The 12,651-nt window shown below is 33.7% G+C and overlaps 1 protein-coding gene across 1 annotated transcript in view; it reads left to right on the top strand.

Annotated features, from left to right (window-relative positions):
• Positions 1 to 12,651, top strand: part of DAZL (deleted in azoospermia like) — a 16,537-nt gene that overhangs the window by 1,663 nt on the left and 2,223 nt on the right. The window contains exons 2-10 of the mRNA XM_023512688.1: positions 5,949 to 6,095; positions 6,367 to 6,458; positions 6,821 to 6,872; positions 7,245 to 7,308; positions 7,401 to 7,540; positions 9,198 to 9,269; positions 10,014 to 10,064; positions 10,779 to 10,892; positions 11,868 to 11,966. Of these exons, the coding sequence (XP_023368456.1) occupies positions 5,949 to 6,095; positions 6,367 to 6,458; positions 6,821 to 6,872; positions 7,245 to 7,308; positions 7,401 to 7,540; positions 9,198 to 9,269; positions 10,014 to 10,064; positions 10,779 to 10,892; positions 11,868 to 11,966 (831 nt within the window). The remainder of the gene's footprint in view (positions 1 to 5,948; positions 6,096 to 6,366; positions 6,459 to 6,820; positions 6,873 to 7,244; positions 7,309 to 7,400; positions 7,541 to 9,197; positions 9,270 to 10,013; positions 10,065 to 10,778; positions 10,893 to 11,867; positions 11,967 to 12,651) is intronic.

The raw sequence follows: 12,651 nt of genomic DNA, 5'->3' as shown, positions 1-12,651 counted from the left end.
ATAAAAAAAAAAAAACAATGCTATAATGCATCCATATCCTTGTGCAGAAACCTAGTATACTTGTACTATTAATTCTTTGAGATAAATTGCCAGAAGTGGGATTGCTGAGTGAAAGGTCTTTGCCCCTTTTGTAATAATTTCAAAATATATCTTTCCAAGCTAATCTTTGCAAAGCATGTACCAGTATTTTCCCACTGATGGTGTGTAGAGTGATCTTTTCTCCATACCCTGTCCAAAGAGAGACTTTTTTTCTTTTTCTTAAGACAGTGTCAGTCTGTTGCCCAGGCTAAAGTGCTATGGCATCAGCCTAGTTTGCAGCAAGCTCAAACTCCTGGATTCAAGTGATTTTCCTGCCTCAGTGTTTAATCATTAATGAAGCTGAAATTTATCATGGGTCACTGGCTTTTTAAGTTTCTTTTTTACAAATTTTTAGTCCACCTTCCTAGGTGAACATTTTTATTTTTCCTGTTGATTCATCAAATCTCTATTAACATTAGAATTTGTCATACATAGTGGGAAAAATGTATAGTGGTGATAAGGAGGTGTGCTTACCTTGTTTCTAATTTTGATGGCTATGTCTAGTGTGTCACTTTAAACTTGATGATAGGTTGGAATTAGATCAATAGAAAAAAAGATATTTCTATTTCGCTTGGTTTTTTTTATTTTTTTGCTGTTTTAGGCTGGGGCCAGGCTTGAACCTGCCACCCCTGGTATGTGGAGCCAGCGCCCTACTCCTTGAGCCACAGGTGGCATCCTTCACTTGTGATTTTTAAAAATTAAAAAACAAATGCATATTTTATCAGATGCTTTTTTAATGACAAATTAAAGTGACATAGCTTATTAGAGAACCATCCGTGCATTTCCAGTATAAACTGTGCTTAATTATGGTATGTTCTTTATATACTGTTGGAATTTTGGATTTCTGTTGAGGGCAGGGGTAGACCATCTTGATAAGGCTTTGTTATTTAGATGAGTTAGCTTGTTAAAGTGCATTAAAAAATATTATTTTTCGGCTCAGTGCCTATGGCTCAAGTGGCTAAGGCTCCAGCCACATACACCCAAGGTGGCAGATTCGAATCCAGCCCGGGCCGGCCAAACAACAATGATGGCTACAACCAAAAAATAGCCGGACGTTGTGGCGGGCGCTCACAGGAGACTTGCTTGAGCCCAGGAGTTGGAGGTTGCTGTGAGCTGTGATGCCATAGCGCTCTACCCAGGGGGACAGCTTAAGGCTCCTGTCTCAAAATATATATATATATATATAGTTTTTCCTCTTTTCTATGAGAATTTTCTTTTTTTCTCTTTTCTTTTTTTTTGAGGGGGGAACAGAGTCTCCCTCTTGTCACCCCATAGAGTGCTGGGATATTTTAGGTCACAGCAACCTCAAACTCAGGGTCAAGCGATTCTCTTGCCTCAGCCTCCAGAGTAGCTGGACTATAGGCATCCACTGCAATGCTGGCTAGTTTTTCTATTTTTAGTAGAGATGGGGGTTTCACTCTTGCTTGGGCTGGTCTCTAACTTCTGAGCTCAGGCACTCAGTCACCCACCTCGGCCTTCCAGAGTGCTAGGATGACAGGCCTGGGCACTCTGAGAATTTTTTTTTTTTAAAAGGGTTTGAGGGTGGGTAGCTCACACCTGTAATCCTAGGCACTCTGGGAAGCTGATGTGTGTGGATTGCCTGAGCTCAGGAGTCAGAGACCAGCCTGAGCAAGAGTCAGACCTGACCCCCCCCATCTCTACTAAAAACAGAAAAACTTACCAAGGGTGTCAAAAGTGAGACTCAAAAAAAAAGAAAGAAGTTTTTCTTTCTCCTTTTCTACCAGTGTGTATATATGTGTGCCCCCTTCTCTCTCTCTATCTCTCTCTCTCTCTCACACACACACAGACACACATTCACAGGATGACAAAACATAGGTGTTTCTTTACAACCGTGAAGAAACTCCCAGTGAAACTGAGTCAGGACTTGAGTGTTCTTTCTCTTCTTATTTTGTAAAAATTTATATTTCTCTAGAAAGTTAGTCATTTCATCAAGTTCTACATTTATTCCCTTAGAGTTTATATGTGGTGTTTTTTTAATCATCTAGTCATAAATTTCCATGTCTGATGTATACTTTTGCTTTCTTGCTTTTCTCTTGCTCAGCTTTGCTGGGATTGATTATTTGGATTTCACTCCCACCCCCTTCAAGAATCTACTCTTGGATTTGCTTGAAGTTTTTATTCTAATTTGTATTTTCTATTTTCTTAATTTTAGCTGTGTTATTAGCTCCATTCTGGTGCAGTGGGTATAACTTTGATAACTACAAATTAGAGGCTTTTTCCTGGGCTAATTTATACAGATTTCATTTTGCTTACCTATAGACATAGTAATTATTAAATAATGTTTTCAAAGGTGCTGACATCTCAGAAACATTAATAGTGATAAGTTTTTTCACTGTTTAGTTATCTTGATCACTTGGTTAGCCAAATATGACAGGGAATATATTACTGTAAATAGCAGTGATGAGAATTGGCTCACCTGGCTCGGCGCCTATAGCTCAACCAGCTACGGCACCAGCCACGTACACCTAAGGTGGCGGGTTCGAATCCCCAGCCCAGACTCGCCAAAAACAACAATGACGGCTGCAACCAAAAAATAGCCGGGCGTTGTGGCGGGCGCCTGTGGTCCCAGCTACTTGGGAGGCGGAGGCAGGAGACTCGCTTGAGCCCAGGAGTTGGAGGTTGCTGTGAGCTGTAATGCCACGGCACTCTACCCAGGGGGACAGCTTGAGGCTCTGTCTCAAAAAAAAAAAAAAAAAAAAAGAATTGGCTCACCTGTATTATTTACCATTCCAACATTGCTCTTTTCAAAATTCATTTGAAGGTATAATGACAAAAAAGAATTGCTTCTTATATGTAATATAATTTATTTTTAATAATGCTATTGATGGCTAAGATTACATTCTTTACTGTCAAATTTTCACTTATCCTAAGCATTCATTTATATTTTTGGTCATAATTTCAAATAACCACAAATTGTCGATTGTGGATGTTTCATTTATAATTACATATAACACACACACACACACACACACATATAGTGGTTAAACAATCCCTGCTAACCAAATCTTAAAGTACTTTGCTTACTTTGTTAGCTTTGAGTGCCACCTGCTGGCTGGGGGCTAGGGCATGATGGTCTTAAAGACGTTTTTACACTCTTAAAGTGATTGATAAATTTTATCTATACTATCCCGATTATGTAGGCAGCTAATTTATAGAATCCAAGTGAAAACAAGACTTCCTATAATAGCTGATGTCTTTATTCCTATTTACCAAATTACTGTTGTCTCAAGGATCATTTTACTTTTGTTAGTAGAATGTGAGAATTAGAGGAGACATCAGGTATCTTTTTTAAATACTCATTGTTCAAACAATGAAACTGAGATCCTGAAAAGACTTACTTTACTAAACAATTAAAATCAAGTTATTCCCAAACAATAATTTTTCTCTTCAGTTTTGGTGGCACAGTCACAGATTTCTGAACATTTCTGTTCAAATTTTGGGCCACATAATTCTTTATTGTGGGAGACTGTCCTTTGCATGGAGTACACCTCAGTTGTAACAACCAAAAGTGTTTACAGGGATTGTTAGATGCCTCTGGGGTTCAAAATCTTCCCTGGTTTAGAATCAGTGCATTATTATAACCTTTTCTAATCTGGTGCTGTTTTTGGTGAGATATTAAACTTCTAAATTAAAATTTATCCATACATTATGGTGCAGAGACAGACAATACAATAACTAGTTTATCAAATAACATATCCATTGTTAATCTACAAGTGAAGAGGGAATTGAAAAGGAAAAAAAAGTCTACAGTAATTTCAGAACTACATTTTATTTTGTTTTGGATTTTTAAGTAAGCTTTTTTTTTTTTTGAGACAGAGCCTCAAGCTGTCCCCCTGGGTAGAGTGCCATGGCATTACAGCTCACAGCAACCTCCAACTCCTGGGCTCAAGCGAGTCTCCTGCCTCCGCCTCCCAAGTAGCTGGGACCACAGGCGCCCGCCCCACAACGCCCGGCTATTTTTTGGTTGCAGCCGTCATTGTTGTTTGGCAGGTCCGGGCTGGGGATTCGAACCCACCACCCTAGGTGTACGTGGCTGGCGCCCTAGCCGGTTGAGCTATAGGCGCCGAGCCTAAGTAAGCTATTTGAGAGGGGATTGGTAAATTGTCTGTAGGGAAGGGAAATCTAATCAGATTCTCAGTAGTTAATACGCAGCTTGTGTATTAGTAATATTTTCCCAGATAGAAAAAGCTAAAATTACAAGGCATTTTCAAAAAGAAAAGCTCTAGAAATAATTTTTATTATCTTCCATTTAATTGTCACAAAATATCACTGGACCATAATTAAAGGAAAGAATTAGTAAGTATTCAAATAAAAACCCAAAATAACAAGTGTAAGCACATATGAATAGAGAAAAGCAAAATACTCATTATCAGTGATATGACAATTTGGATTTCATCTCTAATTAGTATAACAGTTTGTAGAATCTTAAATTTATCATTAACTTTTGGTGCCTACAAAAGCAAGAACTCTGTAGTTTCTCATTGTTAATTTCTATAAGATTAAGCTCACCTTTTAAAAGTCAGTTGGTTTCTTTTGTTGTTGTTTCTGGTTTCTTTCACAAACAGGTGTATGTTTGTAATAGCTTTCTCCCTCATACAGCCTTTTGTACTTATTTCTTATAACCAGTAGGCATGTTACAAATGAATTTCAAATGAGTGATGTCATAAAGTAGCTTTCTGAAGTTCCAGTTAGTTGTTAATAAAGTATCTTCAAAATCAGTCACTTAAAATGATAAAAACCAGGGGAGAAACTTCAAAAAAATCTACTGGAAATAAATTCAAATAACAGGACACTAACCTACATTGGCATATCACTTTACATTTTACACAGTGAAATCACAGATGTGCTCTTCATTTCATTATCAAAGCAGTTTTCCTAGAGATAACACAGCTGGCAAGTATAAGTGGCTTAGGGACATGAACCTAGATCTCCTGACTAGATCAGTTTTTGTTTTACTAGTCCATACTGTTTCTCCAATATCTATAATGTGTAAGTTTTACTTTAGAAATAATTTTACATTAACCTTAGAGTCTACTGTGAGAAGTCTAAAGACAGACTTCTGATCAGAAACCCAGAAAAATAAGTTACACATATGGGAATTTATCTGAAAATAAAGATTGTATCATTTATCATCTCACTGTGAAAATTAAAATTATCGGTTGGACTGATTTGGTGTTATTCTAGAAAAAAATGTTATTTGAAAATATGCTTTGAATAACCTATCATTAGAGAAGAGGATTATGACCCCTTTATTATAGAAGCTGTGATAATTTGAGCAAATAATGTTTTATGATCCATTTCCAGAGTAAAGCATGCATACTAACACAGGGAGCAATAAACTATAAAATTTATGTTAATTTTGGTGTATAGAAAGGCGAAGCAAGACAAATTGGTTTAAAACTTTGAAGTTCGTTTTCTTTTTGGCACAGCTTTCTTTCGTTTTTTTTTAATTTACATGCTTTTTATTAATGTATACAGCAAAATAAAAAGGTGTTTTATCAATATAGAACCAGGATAATGTTAATAACCTTAGATTTTTTTAATCTGAACCTTCTATTTTTTTTTTTTTACCAATTCACATAGTATTTTCATAAAATATAGAATCTGTATTCTTCCACAGTATTGTGTAAGAAATGGTAATGAGGAGCGCTGGATTTAAGAAAGTTAAAATTTTCATGCTGGTCTATTCTGGTTACTTTAAATCCTGACCCTGAACTAAGCTGTATTGGTAACTAATTTACAATGGAAGTTATTTATATAAAATACTTTATACTTTTGAGTACAAAATTACGTTTTACATTCTTTTTTGCCAGTATATCTAGTTATGGTGTCTATTTTCTGAATTACAGTCTGCTGCAAATCCTGAGACTCCAAACTCAACTATCTCCAGGGAGGCTAGCACCCAGTCCTCATCATCTACAACCAGCCAAGGCTATGTTTTACCAGAAGGCAAAATCATGCCAAACACCGTTTTTGTTGGTGGAATTGATGTTAGGGTACTGTATCATGTCTCATTTACGCCTTGAAATACATTGTAAATAATGGGATTTGGGCTGTGTTAACTTAAGATTTTTTGCACTTCATGAAAGTTTAGAATTGATTCTTTTGTTCAACGAATAGGTGCTAAATGTATTCTGAATCAAAAACTATAGGTAATTTGGAGATACTTGGGGGGAAACTTCCATATCATTATAAACCTCTTTTATAGTAGAATTAAAAGTTCTCAATGTTGAATTTTTACTCTTGAGGTTCAACTCTTTTCCATAGATGGATGAAACCGAAATTAGAAGTTTCTTTGCTAGATATGGTTCAGTAAAAGAAGTGAAGATAATCACGGACCGAACTGGTGTGTCCAAAGGGTAAGTAGAATGCATATTTATTATAAATTATCAAAATATCTGAACTCTGGCACCTGTCCATTCAGTATCAAAGAGGAAGACTTTAAAACTAACACTTACATAAATGAAGTTTATTGCTTTGTTAATTTCTTCCCTGTAGAGGATAAAAGTTTGTTGCCAGTCTTTTAATCATTTTCCTAATGTTCATATTTAAATCTTTTTCTGTCTTTCTTTTCACCCAAGTGAATTAATCAGTTTTGTTAGTGAATTGTTTTCTTTGCCATATCTTAAATTTTATTTAGTTTAATTATTTCATAGACTACTAGAAATTCCAAACCATGTACTGTATAGTGCACTTATACTTCATTTATCTATTTTCCTAGCTATGGATTTGTTTCATTTTATAATGATGTGGATGTGCAGAAGATAGTAGAAGTAAGTAATCTTATGGGAAAGTAGTATATTCAGTCATGTGTAAAATTTGGAGAAAGAGAATACTTGTATTTGGAATCACAATTTAGAGTAATTTACCTAACTTGTCAGAACCTGCTTAATTTTTACTGGTCACCTACCTTCATGAACTAGAGACAGGAAGGGTTAGAGACCCAGTGACAAAAGAGTTTTGATTAAATTTCACTTGATACTGACAGAATATCTTTGTGGTGACAAATTTTGATCTCATTATACTCATTTTTACTGGTTTTTCTGATGAAAGGAAGAACTTTAGAGAACATGGGGTTTTACTCAAATCTTGGAAGTAAAAAGACCTTGAAATTAATTCTGGTTTTATTACTATTTTATTTTTAGTCACAGATAAATTTCCATGGTAAAAAGCTGAAACTGGGCCCTGCAATCAGGAAACAAAATTTATGTGAGTAAAAAAAGAAAGTGTTCTTGCTTAACGTTTAAAGAAGTTTCAAAGAAATAAAAATGGGCTTTGTTGTCTTTTTACTTTTTAAAAAGGTGCTTATCATGTGCAGCCACGTCCTTTGGTTTTTAATCCTCCTCCTCCACCACAGTTTCAGAGTGTCTGGAGTAATCCAAACACTGAAACTTATATGCAGCCTCCAACCATGATGAATCCTATAACTCAGTATGTTCAGGTAAGAATTGCCTATGTTCCTGTTCTTTCATGTACCCTCTGGGAAATTATATCTACTATTTCCATGATAAGTGGTAATATAGTCCCTGTTTTTAATACTTCGGGTTATGGAAATCTGTTGCTTTTGTTAGAAATCTCTCATTCTTAATGTTACTCCTTTTATAAGTTAAAAGTTTGTTTCTATATAGTTTATCTTCGAACTGACTCCTGTAGCCACATAGAACAAATCTCTTCCTTTTTTTCCTTCTGTGTAACAACTCCTTAAAGCATTTGAAAGCACTTCCCTCGTGTGTCTGCATAGTTTATTTCTCTCTAATATTAGCATGTCTAGCTATTCTTTATTTGCAAGTTTTCAGATGCTTCCTCATATAGATAAATTGCTGACTCCAGATATATTCTGGTTCTGGAAGGGGTAAATTGCTGATACCTTTTACCATATCTATAAACTACGAGCTCCTGTCATTTAATTTGTCTTAGCCTACTTTAATATTTTAAGTGGTATTTGATATTATCTCTATGGATAAATGACATTTTTTTGAGTTCATTTTACTTTCTTCAGTTTAAAAAACATTTTTTTTTTGCTAGAAAAGTAACAAAATAGTACAGTAGTTTTGCAGTGTCTCTCATATGTTTACATTTTCCATTTACTGAAAAGTTGGGTATTATCTTTTCTTATTTTTCCTGTTCTAAACATGACAAGAAAAAAAAATCCCTACTTGTTTCAAACATTTACTGTGAGCTATTACTTAATGTGGTATTTTCATGTATGTTGCTACTTAAATATTTTCAACATATTTTCAACCAGTAAGTATTGAGACAGGTAAGTCATTGTATTGTCTTCCAGTTTTGAATTATATACTGCCCTTAATTTTTAGTAATGAAATACAGAAAAAGACATAAAGTCTGTAGGAGTACGTTACTATACATTACTTTTATGATATCAAAGGAATACAAAACTGTCTAAAAGTATTTTTACAAAGAAATAGTTTATGTATTCATTAAACTTACATAAAAATCTGTCTTTTAATGAAAACTATATTTTCTAGAAAAATGAATGAGAGACTGCTGTTATTTTGCATTTGTCCTAATCTCTCTCTTTATTTTCTTTATTAAATCATAGCTGTGTACATTAATGCAATCATTGGGTACAATGTGCTGGTTTTACACACAATCTGAAATGCTTTCATCAAACTGGTCAACATAGCCTTCGTGGCATTTGCTTAGTCATTGTGTTAAGATATTTATATTCTATACCTAGTAAATTTCACATGTACCCCTGTAAGATGCACTGAGGGTGTGACCCCACCAATTACTCTCCCTCCACCCATCCTCCCCCATTAAAATCTGTCTTAATAGAAACTTATCACTAATATAAGAAAGAAATTCTGGGTGGAGATTAACTATACAAATGAGGTATACTTAGGCTGGCATAGTCATTCCCTTCATCATTTATCCCTTCCTCTTCTCTGCCCAAAAGGCTAATGTTTGACAGAGAATTATTTTTCTTCATAAAGTTAGTCATTCATTTAGAATCTCATATTATTGTGTGTAGGAAAATAATATTTTTTAATTTTCCTTTTTTGTATTGGGAATAATATTCCTTTCTAATTAAAAAAATTATCTTGTTAATCCTTTCTTTCTGTAAACTTTATTGTCAGGCATATCCTCCTTATCCAAGTTCACCAGTTCAGGTCATCACAGGATATCAGCTGCCTGTATATAACTATCAGGTAATTTAAAAGGGAACAAAATGATTTACAGGGGAATATTATTGAGTCCTTTAATTAATTTATATGTATTTCCCAAATAATTTGTCATTTAAAATAGTGAAGAGTGCCTACTATTTAAAAAAAAATTTGGAATTAGTCCAGAATTCAGACCTATATATTATTTTCAAATAATGGAATAAAATTTTTGCAGGAGTGTTCTTAGCAAGACTTTTTCTCTACAACTGTTTTGTAAGATTTGGTGCCCCATCTATATTATTACTCAATATTCTTCCATCTTTGCTGTCAAATAGCTGAAACATCTAGGCTAACTTTGAGAAATTTTTGTAGGGAGATAGGTTGAAATATTACTCAATTCTTAGAGTACAAAATTGTAATTATATCTGACTGTTTATTTTAGCTGACTACTATAAGATAGTAATTCTATGAATTTCCTTTCAAAGATAGGACTATCTATGACTATTATCATAGACCATATCTATGATAATAAATTCAAATAATTACTATTTTTTGAGTTTTCCTGAATGCCAATTCCAGAAAACTGAGGAAAAGGTGAAGCTTCTATATGAAAGTAACTTCAAATAATTAGAAACACAAAACATAAAGCATTTCTTTCTTCCATTTTGTTTCTTTTATGATAATAATAAAGTAAAGGAGTTAGCATAATGAAAACCTCAACATTGTCTTGTTCATATCTCAAAATATATAGGAATATTTAAATAATTTGTTTCTTTTTTTTTTTTTAAGATGCCACCACAGTGGCCTGCTGGAGAACAACGGAGTTATGTTATACCTCCGGTAAAGTAAATTAGCTACATCTGTACTTTCTATGCTTCATTTAAAACTATTTTCTCATTTAACTATTATAAATTTCCTGACCTTTTGCCATATCATACATGGCTATAAATATTCTTAAATTTCCCCTTGTATTATGTTCTATTACTTTCTCGTTAATTACAAACTCCCATGGGATAAACTGTGCTTGTGTTTCTCAAGTTTATGTATACTTAAGCAGTGATTTTTCTGCATACAGCATAATAACATAATCCAAGAAAGATACCATTAGTAAGGAGTTAGAATTAGCATTAGATCTGCCTCTGGCTTTGCTTCCCATAAAAAGTCTTTTGAAGAGAAATATTTTGCTGTTAGTGTTAAATAAGAAAAGAAATAAAACAAAAAGGAATGTTGCCTCTAAAACAACAGGATTGGATATTTGAAGGATAAAGGAAGAGTTAAAATTTTCAGACACACTCTTACTACTTACTAGAGTTTGTTAGAGTCCTCCTAATTCTGATTAGGTTGAAGCTTAAAAGACATTTTAAAATAAAAGGCTACCTTACTACAGTTGAACTATTGAGTTTAAAACAAAAGTTTCTGAAATAATGTAGTTGAATGTCAACATAACATACATTAAAATTTTTAATATCAGCTTACCATTTTGAAGAATAGCTGGTTTTTAAATGTATCTGAATTTCACTTTCAACAATAACACTTTTGTTATTTTAAATGTAGGCTTATACAGCTGTTAATTACCACTGTAATGAAGTTGATCCAGGAGCTGAAGTTTTGCCAAATGAATGCTCAGTTCATGAAGCTACTCCATCTTCTGGAAATGGCCCACAAAAGGCAAACATTTAATTTTGTTTATTGATATTTATATTTCATATATATGTTTTCCCAATTTTAATAATGGTTCTTTAAGAAACAAGCATCTTTCCCAAATTTAAAGATGAAAACTATAAATTATGGAGTGTAATTAATATTCAGCATTTAACTTACAGATGAAATTTCAAACACCCCCAAATTTTCAGTATATACATGTACTTTGTGATTTAGCAGTCCTTTCCTTTCTTTCAATTTCATTTATTAATCATACTTTAATACTGTATTAATATGATTGGCAGAATGCAATGGGCAGATTTCCTCAAGAATTCTAATTTTCAAAAGAGGAAATTGTATCTACTTTTTCTTTAACATTTTCTTAAACATTTACTTAACTAATATGAAACATACTCTTTATGAAATTCTAACATTAAAACTTTGACAGCAGTTTTCAAAAGTGGTAGAGTCAGTAATTATTCAGAGACTAAAATAGAGATTTTTATCATTACAGCAGATTCCTACAACAATAGTACTCTCACTTTCAAATTTGCATATGTTTTGTCAAATGTTTAGGAGTTTGGAAATAGTTGATGTGCTGGGAATTATATATAACACTGAAGGATTCTCATTAGAGCATGTGAACTTCATCCATGGTGCTTCTCAGTGGGAAAAGTTGAGAACTCCTGAACTGCCTGGTGAAAAAAAATCTCAGATTTGACAGCTGATTTTTATCTGGTTTTTTCCTGAATATTTTTTCTTAAAACATTGGCATTTACTTAGCGTTTTAATAAATTCAGCTTTTTAAACTAGTATTTATCACTGAAGTTCTAAAATAGTTTAGAAAAACTACATGCTCTGTGACATGTTGTAAGAATTATGAATTGCATCAGAATTATTTGGTAGTAAGGAAATATGTTTATTAAACTGTCCTGAAAAAGCTTATTAACAGGAGTAAAAGGAGAAATCATTTTTAGATTACTGAAAACTTCTGTGTTTCAGAAATCTGTGGACCGAAGCATTCAGACAGTGGTATCTTGTCTGTTTAATCCAGAGAATAGACTGAGAAACTCTCTTGTTACCCAAGATGACTACTTCAAGGTATGAAAGGAATAAATATGAAGAATAAAAAGAATATTCATTAGCTTTGAAGTATTTTTCCTGTGAAATATATATTTTGAGATTACTTAGAGCAGCGGTTCTCAACCTCTGGGTCACAACCCACAGGAACTGTATTAAAGAGCTGCTGCATTAGAAAGGTTGAGAATCACTGACTTTGAGTATTAAACTGTTAGCATTTCACTGGTAACCCTGTAATCCATCATGAGTGGTTTTACCTGGCAGTGTATTTTAGTGTGCTCAAAACTTGTGTGGTTTTCTTTAGGAAAGTGTTATGGTATTATACTAATGTTCATAGTATTATAAATAATGCTGTGAACATTGATGTATGGATTATTATGTAGACTCATGTTTTTGTTTCTCTTCAGTTATACAGCTAGGAACGAAATTGCTGAGTTCCATGGTAACTATATAGAACTTTTTATGGAGTTTCCAGAATTTGTCCAAAATGCACCATTGTGTATGTGTATTCAAAAGAAAATTTTAACCATCAATTTGTGTCTTAAAAGATAGAGGAAGAATAGTTTTTCATTAACAAATGGAAATATGATCAAGCTTAAAGCCTTTCAAAATGTATATTAAGGGCTTGGCGCCTATAGCTCAACCGGCTGAGGCGCCAGCCACGTACACCTAAGGTGGCGGGTTCAAATCCCCAGCCCGGACCCGC

This window comes from Otolemur garnettii, unplaced genomic scaffold (genome assembly GCF_000181295.1).
Source record: "Otolemur garnettii isolate 467f Iridium unplaced genomic scaffold, OtoGar3 scaffold00002, whole genome shotgun sequence".
NCBI lineage: Eukaryota > Metazoa > Chordata > Mammalia > Primates > Galagidae > Otolemur > Otolemur garnettii.
The sequence above is the reverse complement of the archived record's forward strand: the minus strand, read 5'-3'. Positions and strand labels throughout refer to the sequence as shown.